The sequence below is a fragment of the Bos taurus genome, chromosome 8, assembly GCF_002263795.3.
Source record: "Bos taurus isolate L1 Dominette 01449 registration number 42190680 breed Hereford chromosome 8, ARS-UCD2.0, whole genome shotgun sequence".
NCBI classification, from domain to species: domain Eukaryota; kingdom Metazoa; phylum Chordata; class Mammalia; order Artiodactyla; family Bovidae; genus Bos; species Bos taurus.
This window is the reverse complement of record NC_037335.1, coordinates 1,512,017-1,527,648: the sequence shown is the minus strand read 5'-3', so window position 1 is coordinate 1,527,648 and position 15,632 is coordinate 1,512,017. Positions and strand designations below refer to the sequence as shown.

The 15,632-nt window shown below is 35.8% G+C and overlaps 1 protein-coding gene across 8 annotated transcripts in view; it reads left to right on the top strand.

Annotated features, from left to right (window-relative positions):
• Nucleotides 1–15,632, top strand: part of NEK1 (NIMA related kinase 1) — a 133,166-nt gene that overhangs the window by 4,345 nt on the left and 113,189 nt on the right. For all 8 annotated transcript variants that reach the window (XM_024996038.2, XM_010807676.3, XM_024996039.2 and 5 more), the window contains exons 3-9: nt 5–101; nt 7,818–7,915; nt 8,785–8,868; nt 8,986–9,053; nt 9,174–9,260; nt 11,488–11,542; nt 13,808–14,008. In XM_024996038.2, the coding sequence (XP_024851806.1) occupies nt 5–101; nt 7,818–7,915; nt 8,785–8,868; nt 8,986–9,053; nt 9,174–9,260; nt 11,488–11,542; nt 13,808–14,008 (690 nt within the window). The remainder of the gene's footprint in view (nt 1–4; nt 102–7,817; nt 7,916–8,784; nt 8,869–8,985; nt 9,054–9,173; nt 9,261–11,487; nt 11,543–13,807; nt 14,009–15,632) is intronic.

The window sequence follows — 15,632 nt, the reverse complement described above, 5'->3', positions numbered from 1 at the left end:
TCAGATGTCCAATAAAGAGAGGGAAGAATCAAGGAGAGAAGTTGCAGTGCTAGCAAACATGCGGCATCCAAACATTGTCCAGTATAGAGAATCATTTGAAGGTCAGATACAGACTCCTAAGCCTTGTGACGACTGCTGCCTACTTTTCTTTTAAGGATCTTTTTGTGAATTATTCTCAGAAAGAAAAGTATATTATTTCTGCTTGAATACACATGCATATGAGTGTCAGCCTTCTTCTCCGATAGTACTAATGCCACCCTGTCCCTTTGTAGCTTAGTACTGAGTCACGTCACTGAGGTTGCTTGTAAAGAGGCAGTGTGGTAAGTACAGAAATTTAGACACAGCAGGAACAGTCATCTTCACCTTTTACAACTAAACTCCCTTTAAGTGCTGCCACCACTGCCACTGAGAAAATGTTGTCATTTTAGAAAGTACCCCGCTTGTTAGTGTTCTCCTGTATACATCATTATTATAATATTGAGATACTGTATTAAATACACCTTGTATATAATATATATGTGTATTATATATAAAGTATTCTCAGGTTCTTAAAATATTATAAAATATTGCTATTTTGGAAATATCTACCATTATATTTGGTAATGCAGGAACTAAGGTAAGACAAAGCTTCTCTAAAGGGAGGTCAAGGTGGTTTATTCATTCCCATTATTGTCAGAAATTTCTGTCAGTTGCAAAATAAAAAAATAGTCTAGATTGAAAGTAGAAGATAGTTTAAATGACCATTTCAGGCTCTTATTACATACAAGTTTCAGCATCTGAATTAGAGTATCCTTGTTCCCAAATAAAGTTATCTACTAAAGTAGAATATACTTTAAAAAATACATGAATCAGTTAACACCTTATGTCATAAAGTACTCAGTTTATTTTATGATGACAGTGAAGTAAGGCTTTATAGCTCATGGTAAAGAGTACAATGTTAACCATCTCTTCCTTCCCAGGGCCTTGAATTTCCTTTATCTTTCCCCTAGTATCTACCTTTTAGTTTCTTTTTGCTTTCATCACCAGGATCTTAGTATTTCAAGAGAAAAGGTTTAAATGTATGTCAACAAATATTCTCTCAGACGTTTTACTTAGAAACATCTGAATGGTTCAGAAGGGATGGCACAGCCTTTAAATAAGGTTATATTACTACCGCCATTTAGCTTTAAAGGAGTAAATGCTCATGGGAAGTGTATTCAGGAGTAGACACGTGCATGGACCCCAAGCTCCCTGTTCCTTCCACTCTGCTCATTCTCATTCCTTAAGGATAAGCTTTGAAAATAATCCCATGTTGATTCCTTACTGTGTTTTCTGTGCCTTTGTGGAACAAACAAGTATGTAGCTTTTGATGTTTAAGAACAGGTGGAATAAAAAAAAAAAAAGCAACAGGTGGGATCATATGTATGTATGTCTGCTTCTAGTTCTTTTCACTTAATATCTCGTGGGCATTTTCCCATGTCACTGTGTACTGTTGTGCCCATTCTTTACAACTTTCTTGTAACATTGCAGCATTTCTCATTGTGTGCACTTTATGGCTCTATCACAATTTGTTTAGCCCATTTCCTGTTATGAATACTTAGGTTGTGTTTAGAGTTTTACTGTCACAGGCAGAATTATACTGGACATTCTTGTCTAGGTATCTGTCCTGTGGCTGTATTTTAGGAATGGAATTGCTAGACTACAAGGAGTGAGAGTTCCTGTGTCTCACAGAATCTCCAGCCTTGGCTTATCAAATTTATAAGATGTAATTTTATCTGCTGAGTCTATTCATTTGGTCACAGTTCCTTTTTTCTACCTCATCTGAACCATCTTCTCATTTTATCATGGGCCTCTTTGGTTTCTTACAGACCTTGTGGGAGCCCTGAAACAACAAATTTTTCATTTTTCTCTAAAATGGTAAAAAAAAAAAAAAAAAAAATGAACATTTTAAACCTTGAGCAAGTTGTTTAAAAAATGAGCAAGTTGTTTAAAAAAGTAGAATTCTGATGTTGTTTTGAATGGCTGTTATGAAAGATGAGGAAATTACTATCTTTGGAGTTCTTCCCCACTGATTTTTGTTCATCTTCACAGAGTAAAAATCATCACATCAGTTCAGTTACTCAGTTGTGTCCGACTCTTTGCGACCCCATGGACTGCAGCATGCCAGGCCTCCCTGTCCATCACCAACTCCTGGAGTTTACTCAGACTCATGTCCATTGAGTCAGTGATGCCATCCAACCATCTCATTCTCTGTCATCCCCATCTCCTCCCACCTTCAATCTTTCCCAGTATCAGGGTCTTTTTCAGATGAGTCAGTTCTTCACATCAGGTAGCCAAAGTATTGGAGTTTCAGCTTCAACATCAGTCCTTCCAATGAATATTCAGGACTGAGTTCCTTTAGGATGAACTAGTTGGATCTCCTTGCAGTCGAAAGGACTCTGAAGAGTCTTCTCCAACACCACAGTTCAAAAGCATCAACTCTTCGGCACTTAGCTTTCTTTATAGTCCAACTCTCACATCCATACATGAGCACTGGAAAAACCATAGCTTTGACTAGTCATGCCTTTGTTGACAAAGTAATGTCTGTGCTTTTTAATATGCTGTCTAGCTTGGTTATAACTTTTCTTCCAAGGAGCAAGAATCTTTTAATTTCATGGCTACAGTCACCATTTGCAGTGATTTTGGAGTCCCCCCAAATAAAGTCTGTCACTGTTTCTACTGTTTCCCCATTTATTTGCCAAGAAGTGATGGAACCAGATACCAAGATCCTAGTTTTCTGAATATTGAGTTTTAAGCCAACTTTTTCACTCTCCTCTTTCACTTTCATCAAGAAGCTCTTTAGTTCTTCTTTGCTTTCTGCCATAAGGGTAGTATCATCTGCATATCTGGGGTTATTGATATTTCTCCCGGCAATCTTGATTCCAACTTGTGCTTCATCCAGCCCGGCATTTCTCATAAGGTACTCTGCATGTAAGTTAAGTAAGCAGGGTGACAATATACAGCCTTGACGTACTCCTTGTCCTATTTGGAACCAGTCTGTTGTTCATGTCCAGCTCTAACTCTTGCTTCTTGACCTGCATGCAGATTTCTTAGGAGGCAGGTCCAGTGGTCTGGTATTCCCATCTCTAAGAATTTTCCACAGTTTGTGGTGATCCACACAGTCAAAGGCTTTGGCATAGTCAGTAAAGCAGAAGTAGATATTTTTCTGGAACTCTCTTGCTTTTTCAATGATCCAGAGGATGTTGGCAATTTGATCTCTGGTTCCCCTGCCTTTTCTAAATCCAGCTTGAACATCTGAAAGTTCACGGTTCACATATTGTTGAAACCTGGCTTGGAGAATTTTGAGCTTTACGAGCGTGTGAGATGAGTGCAATTGTGCAGTAGTTTGAGCATTTTGAAATACAGTCATAATCTCTAACAATATTTTGTTCTGAAATTTTAATTCTTAGACTGTTTTGGCCTTGATTCTATGTTTAGACAGAGTGAATTCTTATTGTTAATTCTTTTATACCTTAGTTACCCCTTTTCAGAGATATTTATCTCCTACTTGTCGGGATTTCATCAGTTTTTTTTCATGATGAGCAAATGGATGATGTATTCCCTCAAAGCAGTTACTATTTGCATTTCTTAGAGTGTCTAACTCTTGTTTTTATACATGATAGGTATCTTTAATGATACTTTCCTCCTCACAAGCACATTATGTCTTCTGGTATTGAATGTTTCTATAGAAAAGTTTGACTTCGGCATAAAGCTTCTCTTCTTGAAGATAATTTGCTTTATCTTTTCTTGATTCTCAAAGAATTCTTTCTTCAGAATTAAATTCAGCAGAATATGACTTAGTATTAATACTTCTGATTCATTTTCCTTGGAACATTTTGAACCCTTTCTGCCTGCAGATTGTGGTTTTCCTTTGTTTCAGGAAAGTTTTCATCTCACTATTTTTTTAAAAAAATCCGTTTATACCTTAAAATGAGGAAGGACATTCCAAAATTTGTCATATTACAAATGAATTCTTTCTTGTAAAGTCTCTCATGTTACAAGATGTGCTCTCAAATTTTTTAAAGAACGTTACATAGCAAAATGTTCTTGGGGAAGAAGACTAAACTGAGTTAATTTTGAGTGCTTATAGAGGACCTCCGGAGAAGGCAATGGCACCCCACTCCAGTACTCTTGCCTGGAAAATCCCATGGATGGAGGAGCCTGATAGGCTGCAGTCCATGGGGTCGCTAAGAGTCAGACACAACTGAGCGACTTCACTTTCACTTTTCATTTTCATGCATTGGAGAAGAAAATGGCAACCTACTCTAGTGTTCTTGCCTGGAGAATCCCAGGGTTGGGGGAGCCTGGTGGGCTGCCATCTATGGGGTCACACAGAGTCGGACACAACTGAAGCGACTTAGGAGCAGCAGCAGCAGAGGACCTCAGCAGAATCAGTTTTTAAAAGAGACATCAAAGAAATTAATATTGGTGTCATAATTGCAGATATCAGATACTGTTATAAGTCTTCTAAAATCACTCAAATGGCAGTATGATTATGTTGTAACAATAATGCATATGAATTCTTTAGGATGAATTTTTGAAGTCCCAGTATTTTGCGTATGGGGATTAGGACACAGAAAAAATTCCACTGACAACAGAAACATTTTAAAAGTGCTCTTTTTCAGTTAAAAGTTAATGAAGATCATGTGTATTGGGAAAACATAGGTGAATCAGTAAAGACATTGATATTGATGAGAAATGTGAAAATTTTGGATAAAATTTTTTGTAAAATTGGAGAGTGGGCTGAAAGTATTTCCAAGTGTATAAATTTATAATTAAATTTTAATATTAAATATGATAAATACTTTTGGTCTATATTCCTAACATTTATAAATTTTAAAAATTGATGCTATCATTGAGAAAGTCTTGTGTCACTGTATATTTGGTATCTGTGTTACACATGTTTGTTTACTCTGTGAATCATGTATTGCTATCTATCTTTAGTTGTCTGCAGCTGTCATCTTCTAATTGGTTTCATATTTTTGTCTTTGTTTTCCTACAGTCTTTGCTTTTTATCCTGTATCTTTAATGAAAAAGCCTCATATATGGAGCTGTGTGTTGGCATTCAACTTGTTCCCCATTGGTGCTGTCAAAATCCAACTTCTCTAGTTCCTTAAAGAACCCTTTTCTTTCAGGCTAAATTTGGATTGCTTTTTGCTGTGGGTAATAATAATAGAAAATCTGGCCAATATTGGGTTAAGTGAGAAAGATATTTAATGATCTCACCTAACAGGAAATCTAACAGATGGGCAGTCCTGCATATAGAGAGTATATGACAGGTTAGACTCTGTCTGATTTCTACTCTGGCATCCTTGATACACACGTTTTTAGGCCTAATGCTGAGCCTTGTCCTGAGATGACACTTTGCAGCTCCAGGCGGCGCCTGCATCCAGAAGATGCTGAAGAAACGGACTGAGGGCAGTCTGTTCCTGGGACCAGTCAAGCCAGGTTTCTCACAAGCGCTTGTTCAGATTTCCTCTTAGATCATAGTGGGCAAAATGGGGTCACTGACTACTTCAGTACTAGGGAAGACTGGGAGTTAGGGGATCTGGGGTTATTTTCAGCTTCTCAAGTGAGGGGCAATGAAGGGAGAAAAGTATTAGAATTTTGAGGTTAGCCTTCCTGCAGGTGTGCTCACTGAGGGGTCAAGCTTCCTGTTCTCTGTTAAACTCCTGGTTGTTTTCTAATAGGCATCAAGGCTTTGTCACTTGCTTAACAGTCTTTTTGCCTCAGTTTCAGGCAGTTTGTAGGTGTTCATTCTTTGGGGGCGGGGGGGTTTGGAGGGTGTCTCTTCAGTGCTGTGTGAGTCCCTTGGTGACAGGGGTTGTGTTTTATATTTCTGTATCCCTGGCATCTCACTCAAAGTGCCTGCCACATATTAATAGTTGGTACCCAGATGTTTGAATGATGGAGTACAAAACAGACTAGTATTTCCCTCATGGAGAAAAGACTTCTCTGTTAACCTTAGGTTTAACTAGTATTTATCCCAAAATAAATAGTAAATGTTTAAGCAACAGAAAATATTACAGAACTCAGGTATTTTCCTTCAGGATTGCTTCTCCATTCCTTTCTCAGGTCGTCTTTAACCTGTCCTCTCTGTCTCTGTGTCTGTCTGTCTGTGTCTGTCACACACAGATACATCTTTTTTTTTTTTAATCTTGTAATAGTTTTAATTTTTGATAAATGCATAATGTACAGAATTCAAAGGTTACATAACAGTAAAAAGTCTGCCTTCTACTTCTCTTTAAGTTACCTGTTTCTACCTCTTGGTGGTACCCATTGTTACTACTGTCTTGAGTTTCCTTCCACACGTACTCTAAGCAATGTTAAGCATATGTAAGTCATAGCACACTATGCTTAATTTTTTATGTATGTTTCTCATGCTGTGTAAATGGTGACATTCTATACATATTTTTTATAAGCAGTTGATTATAAGGTTTTCTGCATTTTTTTCCACATACTGACTTCTCATATGTGTATTTGGATGATCTTTTCATATCAATTGTAAACAGTTATACAGCTTAATTAGCTCCTTCGTGTAGGTTCCCAGCCCTTGGCACATTAGAAGCAGTGTATCCAGAAAGAATGTGGGCATGGAAAGTAAAAAGACCAGCACCCAAGCCTGCCGAGAGTAAGGCTATGAGCCTGAGGCAGCAGGAGAAGTGAGCTTCAAGAGGGCTGACCTTGAGCTGTGACAAGTGACCCTGGCCGCTCCTCCTGCCGGGGAAAAGGTCCTGTAGTCCTATTCCTGTGGAAGAATGAAAGAGGGGAGAAGGATGAGAGGTGTCCTTCTTGTCCTGTCTACCCCTGGAAGGGTCATGGATGTCTTTTTTTCTGTGGACTAAAGCATAAAGGTGATTAGGGAAGTGCCCCATCTTTATGTTTGTTCACAGAGGTAGAAAAAGAGAGTTCCCTGGGCGTAGAGACTGTCTTTCGTTTGAGTCATAGCATCTGTTACTGTGTTTATTTGACATTTAATTAAGTGCATGAAACAAAGGTGAAAAGTAATTGTCAACTGGAAACCAAGATTACCTATTTCTGACAAATGCGTGGAAAAATCTGTTTTTTTAAGATGATGTTTAAGAAGTTATATCTATTAAGTGAAATCATGTATATCTGTCTGCATTTTGTACATATTCCAGATATGTTTATGTCAGTGTGGACATCCAGTGATCTCCACTGGATTGGTGTATTCTTGGTAGAAAAATCATTAATAATGGAGTTGCCTGTTAACCCAAGTTATCACACAGTCTATACAACCAGTATACATACTTTGCCTTTTGCATTTCTTCTGTGTCTCTGTTTTTAGTTTAGTGGAACGCATTTAATTAATTGCTGCTTTCTATTAAACCTTTCAGTTCAGTTGCTCAGTCGTGTCTGACTCTTTGTGACCCCATGGACCGCAGCACACCAGGCTTCTCTGTCCTTCACCAACTCCCGGAGCTTGCTCAAACTCATGTCTGTTGACTTGGTGATGCCATCCAGCCGTCTCATCCTCTGTCATCCCCTTCTCCTCCCACCTTCAGTCTTTCTCAGCATCAGGGTCAGGATCTTTTCTAATGAGTCAGTTCTTCACATCAGGTGGCCAAACTATTGAGTTTCAATTCAACATCAGTCTTTCCAATGAATATTCAGGACTGATTTCCTTTAGGATGGACTGGTTTGATTCTCCTTGTAGTCTAAGGGACTTTCAAGAGTGTTCTCCAACACCACAGTTCAGTTAACCTTTAGGTACTTTTAATATAGCTATGCTTTCAATAAACATTTTAAAAAAGAAATGTAATGTTTATATTTTGTAGAAAATGGCTCTCTCTACATTGTAATGGATTACTGTGAAGGAGGGGATCTGTTCAAAAGAATAAATGCTCAGAAGGGCGTTTTGTTTCAAGAGGACCAGGTGAGTTAGCATATAGGCGATTGGGTCTTAATCCACGAATGTTGTTGAGAAGTCATTCAAAGCTTATTTTTTATACATGTGTTTCTTTATAACTACAGGTGCTGACTGAGTTTTGGCTGCATACTCCAGCACTGCAGTCACATTTCTGCTCTCATGAGATGTTTTATAATTTATGTTGGCAACTTTTCTTGTGACTTGTGGGTTTGGTATCATGTTTTGAGAGTCCTGTGTCAGTCAAAGATATTATAGAAAATCAGCCTCTGTTTTCTTCCTCACTTTGTACTTTAATTTTTTCATTTTTAAAAGTGCCATCTACTTGGATTTTCTTTTTTTGTTTTTTTTGGTGTTAGAAGCGAGGTAGAAATACAGCTTTTTTACTTTCAAGTGGCCAGCTGCAGAGTGTGTATTCATATGTGATGAATGTAGGGTGAGAAAGAAGTCAGACATGTCTTCCAGTAGTCCAGCTTGATTTTTTTCCCTCTCGTGATTTTTACTTTTGTAGAAAAGTGGTATATTTAACAACAAAGGAAAGTCACTCACCATCATACTATCCTAAAATATAAAGTATTTCCATTTTTCATTCTTCTCTGAAAATTTCTTTCCATATTAATTCTGATTTATAAAATATGCTTTAGGAGCAGTTCTTACATTTAAATGGAGTGTGTGTACTGCATGTAATGTGACTGTTGATTTGAATATCTACCTGATGTAAATGACATTAATTATGATGAAATTAAAAATTATAACTTTTTTTTTTTAAGGATTTAGATCCTCTCTTCCCCAGATATTCCTGAGTTCTTTTAATGAACAAGGAAAGACTAATGTGAAATATAAACTTTTAAAGAAATAATCTGATTTATCCCCCCTAGATTTTGGACTGGTTTGTACAGATATGTTTGGCCCTAAAACATGTACATGATAGAAAAATTCTTCATCGAGACATAAAATCACAGGTATGTTTTTTCTGTCACTACTAACTTCTAAGTAGATTCAGACATTGGGTCAGCATTGTCTTGGGCAAAGACTGGACTGTAACAATATTTCTGTTTTTTTTTCCATCTCTTTTACAGAACATATTTTTAACCAGAGATGGAACAATACAACTTGGAGATTTTGGAATCGCTAGAGTTCTTAATAGGTAAATTTTGGTTTGATACAATGTCTTCAGTGAAGTTTTAATCCATGGTGGTATACTTGTGATAATTTATAATATCTTTAAGTATCTTAAGTTTCTCCAATAATTCTCTTTTTGTTCTAGTACTGTAGAGCTGGCTCGAACTTGCATAGGGACCCCATACTACTTGTCACCTGAAATCTGTGAAAATAAACCTTATAATAATAAAAGGTATTTAAAATGATACTTATTTCATGTTGTATAATATTTTCTTTAAATCTTTCGTTGTTATACTATATTAGGTTTCAGAATATTATTCTAAAATCATTAAGGGACATATGTCCACATATGTATGTATTCATATGTATATATACTTTTTTAATGTATAATGAGGGGAATTGTAAAGAAGCTATTTCACTCTCTTGCTGAAGGAACTATAGAAAGAATTATTTTCTTATCTAAGTTATAATGGGAAACAGTGCTTTCTTTGTCTTTCTTTTCATAATAGTTACCTCCTATTGAATTACAATAATTGATATTTATTGAACACTTGCTATATACCAGATACTGTTTTAAATGCACTGTATATATTAACTCTTTTTATCTTCACAGTAGCCTTGTGAGTTGTAGGTATTTGTCATTCCTTCTTTCCTTAGAAGGAAAACAAATGCAGAGAGAGGTGATGTGACTTTATAGTCCCAGGCATCTGACTCCCAAGTCCAAATGCCTAATCACTGAGTCATAGTATGGCTAACAGATTGAATAGTGTGTGTGTCAGGAAGACGAATTCTGCCACTGAATTCCAGTTACCTTTTCTTTTCTCTCACACACACATTTAAAAATCCCAACCCAGAAACATTCACCTTAGTTTTGAAAGCACCCTACAAGGCTAAAAGGAGGTGGTGACTGGCAATAATGCATGTATTCAGGATTGCTATCCACCCTGCCCCCCTTTTCTTTTGAGGGTAGGGAAACTGTATTTCAGACCTGAGCAGAAGGGATGAGAGCATCATCTGAGCAATGTATTTAAATCAGTTACGATGATCAGTCAAGTCCATGGAGTGTTTTACTAGTGGATATTCTAAAGGAGAGCAGCATTTTCTTTGAGCTAAAGTAATTTTACATGTTAATGCTGTTTCAGTGTCTTTTGGGTGATTCAGTTATGAAAATATTAGTCTTTAAATTTGAAATGGATTTAATCATTCCTTGGAGAATTTTATATAAAATTGATTTTATGAAAAAAATGCTTTAAAACTGTAGTGGATAAACATCATTAATTATGCTTGTAAATTCATATTTTCCCAGATGTTTCTTAAAGAATTTTATTAATAAGATCATTAATGTTTTTCGGAGAAGGCAATGGCACCCCACTCCAGTACTCTTGCCTGGAAAATCCCATGGGCGGAGGAGCCTGGTAGGCTGCAGTCCATGGGGTCGCTAAGAGTCGGACATGACTGAGCGACTTCCCTTTCACTTTTCACTTTCATACATTGGAGAAGGAAGTGGCAACCCACTCCAGTGTTCTTGCCTGGAGAATCCCAGGGACGGGGAGCCTGGTGGGTTGCTGTGTATGGGGTCGCACAGAGTCGGACACGACTGAAGTGACTTAGCAGCAGCAGCAGCAGCATTAATGTTTTTATTTATAGCTTTTAGTTTATAACATGTTCAAGTTACTAAAGCCTTTTTACATTTACTTTTTTATTTTAGTGAAATCTTAAAATTAAACAGATTTTGGGGTTACATTTTGACTTTGTAGATTTTTGTGAGAGATTGGGTAGATAACTTTAGGATTTCAATAATGGGCTTTATTCTTTTCCAGTACATTCAACTTCCAAGAGCAGTGGTTTTTGGTTTTTTTGACTTGTGGCTCTGAATTGTGAGGGTTTTTTTTTTTTTTTTTCTCTCTTAAAAATAGAAATAGTCTTTTAGTTATAAAAATATCTGTTTATTTAAGATAAAAAAGCAGAAGAGACTGTGGATAAAGATGATACTGTAACTAAGTCTTGAAATTAGAAAATAAATTAATGTATTTACTCTTTAATATTTTTTAGTTGGTTGTCACAGATTTGTTTCAGATTTACTTTTAGTAAATGAATATTTTCTTCATTAAAGCAGTATTTTACTTTATAATATTTAAGAAATTGTATTTTGCAAATGATTAAATAAAGCATTTTGATTTTTTGCAAAATAAGAAAACTGAAACATCTGAAATTTACTGATTTTGTTTAAATATTGTTTTGTTAATGATACTTAAAGTAATTATTTAGGCAACTTACTTTTCTAATCTGGGATAACTGCTTTTGTCATTAGTTATGGTTGAAATTTTAAGTTTGAAAGAACACGTTTTATGGAACCTGTATTTTTGCAAAATATTTTCAAGCTGCTTTGTCTTCTTAAAGTGAAAATCTTTTAAAGTAATTTCTGATTCTTGGAGATCTCTCATTTTTCTGTTTTCTAGTGATATTTGGGCTCTGGGGTGTGTCCTTTATGAGATGTGCACACTTAAACATGCAGTAAGTAGAAGTTTGTGAAATATTTTACAAATTATGTAAAAAAAACCCTATAATATTTGTTTAAAAAAACTCATTTGCCATCTATCAGATGACCCACTTGTACTAGGAATTACTCTTCTCTGTTGGTTTGTAAAGTTCTCAGTATTTTCTGAGGTGTAAATGTAAATCAGTTTTCCCTTAACATGTGTGCATATATCACATATGCATGGTTATATATGTTGTTATAATATCATATATCATACTTCATTCTAGAAAAGTATTTCTAAAGACAAATCTGCTATCTTTTAAATGTTAAACTTGCATAATGAATTTGATATTTTGGCTTAACAGACTATTAATTTCATTTTAGTAATTTTTCTCAAAACATCCAAATTATTTGACTTTAGAATTGAAATTATCTAAAGAACAGTTTTCAGCATATTTAGGGAGAGGTGATTTTACTGATGCAAGTAGTCTTTAATTCAGAATATTTTAAAATTTTTACTTTTTAGGTGGCACATAATTTACCAAAAAGGGGAAGTTCTTGTTTTAAGTAGGTTCAGTTTTAATCATTTTCCATATTAAAATCTTGCTTTTTAAAAATGCTTCCTCTACTGATTAAATAGTAACACATTTTTATTACAGAAAACTTAAGGGAATAAATAAAACCCTAAGGAAGTGAATAAATATCAGAAGTGATTGCTCTAGTCAGTAATGTCTGCTTGTAAATTGTTTCTTTCCCAACTTTCTTCTAGAATAATTTATAAAATGAGTTCCATTTTTGTTTTTTTTCCTTCATAAGTTTTGTTGTGTTGTATAAGCAATTTTCTAGCCTATCTTTATTGCCTGATGTTATTTGAATTTTTTTTTTTTTTGCTGTGTTTTTTCATGGTTGCATTGTCTCCCATTGTATTACCTTAAGATTTTATTTTTCTTAAGGAAAAGAGCATAGACTGCCAAAGTGCTATGACGTGGTAGATATTAGATCTACATTTTAAAAAATTGGTCAGTTTTTCTGTGACATATAGTGATTTAGGTCTAAATCTTATGTATTTTTATTTATTTGGTTTTTTTTTTTTTTGGCTGCACCTTGCCACTATGGAATCTTAGTTTCTGACCACGGAATTGAACGCTGGCTCATGGCTGTGAATGCAGAGTCATAACCACTGGACCTGTCAGGGAATTCCCTAAACCTATTTTAAAAAGTCTTTTCATTTGCATTGTTCTGTCACTGTTGCTTCTGTATTTTGGAGTTATTTACCCTTAAGTGGACACATGAAGCTCAGTAAATCATTAATCTTTATTTTATGAAGAGCTTATCATTTGAGAGATAAGCGAAATTTCACTGTAGTGAAGAAATAGAGTAATAACCTGTTTCTGCATTTAGGATTCCTTCTTAGGTACATAGACATTTCTAGACGATTGAATTGTACTCACATCTTAATAAACAATATCATATTTTATGTGCTAGGAGAACTCAACATTTAAGAGAACTCTTTTATACTTTGTATAATTACCATTGCCTACTTCATACTATTTTAACATAAGTGTACAACTGTTCTATACCATTTTAACTGAAATCTCAAAAGCTTAATTTTACTCTCAAAATCTAAAATCCTTTTAGATTTTAAACTGCCCACCTTTTTTTCCCCCACTTCAGTTAGAGTTTATATTGTGTTTAATCCTAAAATATATGTTTCCATTGATAAGGTTTATATTCCCCTTTGGAATACTTGCCATGTTGATGACTCTATATGGCTTTTGGGAGCATCACACAATTTTTAAATTATTTTTAATAATAATAATGAGCAATGTATAAAAGGAAATTAATTAATACCTTTATTTTATTTCATTTTCCCCGAAGGCTTTTAGTTCTCTAGTTAATTTCTTATTCTAGTTGCTACAGCAGGGGCACAGAAAGGCAGATCTTAAATGAAGAGCACCAGGTTTGCTTGTTTTACCACCTTGGTAATTGTTATCTTTTATAAACCCTTTACTCTGATTAGTACAGCTGGGATTAATGATGTCTTCCATCTTTCAGTTTTTTGAATATGTAAAAGTTAATCTTAGAGCAGGTTATACCATTTCATGAGAACTGGTATTTTCTTTTAAATGTGTTTGTAAATAACCAAGTGAATCTTGCTCTGGAGAGCATGTGCTGATTAAAATATTAGAAAGAAGGTTGCAGTTCTGTTGTTTGTTAATAGGAAAAACTCTATTTCTCATTGTTGATACTCATATTTTCAACTTACGATTCATATGTTTCATTTATTTTCTCAATTTTAGTTTGAAGCTGGCAATATGAAGAACCTGGTACTGAAGATAATATCTGGATCTTTTCCACCCGTGTCTTTGCATTATTCTTACGATCTCCGCAGTTTACTCTCTCAGTTATTTAAAAGAAATCCTAGGGATAGACCATCAGTCAACTCCATATTGGAGAAAGGTTTTATAGCCAAACGCATTGAAAAGTTTCTCTCCCCTCAGGTATGTTTTTTTTTTTTTTTGTAGTTAAATTGAGCAGGAGGGTTGTGGAGCTTGACTGGGGTGTGGCCTCTTTTGTTTGGAGGAGAGCTCTTTGCAGCTCTGGGGGGTGCGTGCCTTTCCCAGCTGTGCTGGAGTCACTTTCCTTTCTGTTTTCCTGCTACTCTTCCCCTTCCTGTTTGCTTTCCAGTTGTGCATTTGCATTCCTCCTCTGTTTCCTCTTAACACTGCATAACTTCTGACACCTCTCGTCACCATGTGTATAGCAGTTTTTATACATCAGGCAGAATTCAGTTCAGTCCTGACCCTATGTACCCAGATGTGGCATCAGATCCTACAATTCAAGGGCTCAGTCTCTCTCACAGGACCACCCCCACTTCAGAAGCCATAAGTGGCAGGTTGTCACCTGTGCTTCTGACCATCCGGTTTATGTGTCAGGTTCCCATGACCCCTACCTCTGGTTCCATTGATGTGCTTGCTGGAACAACTCAAAGGACTCGGAGAAATTTACTTCCATTCACCAGTTCATTATAAAGCATATAGTAAAACATATGCTTGCTGGAGCAGCTCACAAGACTTGGAGAAATTTACTTCCACTCACCAGTTTATTATAAAGCATGTAGGTGAATGGCCAGGAAAAAAGGTACATAATGGTGAGGTCTGGAGTCATCCTAAGTGCAGGAACTGGGGTCCCCCCTTGAATGTTTGCCATTTCAGAAGCTCTCTGAACCTTTTCCCTGGTTTTTTATGGAGTCTTCATTAGTAGGCATGATTAGTAAATCTTTGGTCCTTCGTGATTGGTTCCAGCTCCTTTCCTCTCCTGGTTAGGGGAGGGCAGTGACATTGGAACTTTTAACCCTCTAATCAGGGAGTTGGTTTCCCTGGCAACCAGCTTCCATCCTTAGGTGCTTTCCAAATGTCATCTCATTAACAAAATTTTGGTGTGTCTCAAAAGGGCTTGTTTTGAACAACAAAAGGCACCTTTATGTGCTTCCCACTAAGGAAATTTCAAGGATTTTAGGAGCTGTGTGCCAGAAACTGAGTGCTTACCAAGTATGTATTTCTTAGTCAAAATATCACAAAGTTATTCCTCTGTCTTTTCAGTTTCTGTTGTTTTGTTTTCTGGTTTTGTTTTTTTAATTCTGGTAAAATAGATATAAGATAAAATTATTAATATCACCAGTTTTGAGTGTACAATTAAATGCGTTCATAGTTCTGTGCACCTGTCACCTCATCCATTTCCAGGTCTCTCTTCCTCTTAGAAAACTGAGTCTATACCCATTAATCAGTAACTCCCCTCCACCTTGCCCTGGCCCCTGGTATCCATCTTTCTATATTCTCTGTCTTCTTGGGTTTTAATGGTAAGACTATTCAACATTTGTCTGCCTCCCTTTCCTCACCTGTGAACAATGGGATTATAAATATATCTAATTAATAATGCCTTGAAGTGGTAATCAGAGTCAAAAATGATAATGCTTGTGAAGTGCTTAGTGTATAATACTTATTAAGTACTCAGTATACCCAATATATGTTAAGTATTATCAATATATCACTTTACTATGCTAATATAAGTATATTATCTTTATAATTGCTCTTTCTGTAGTAGAAGATGATTGCAAACCACTGT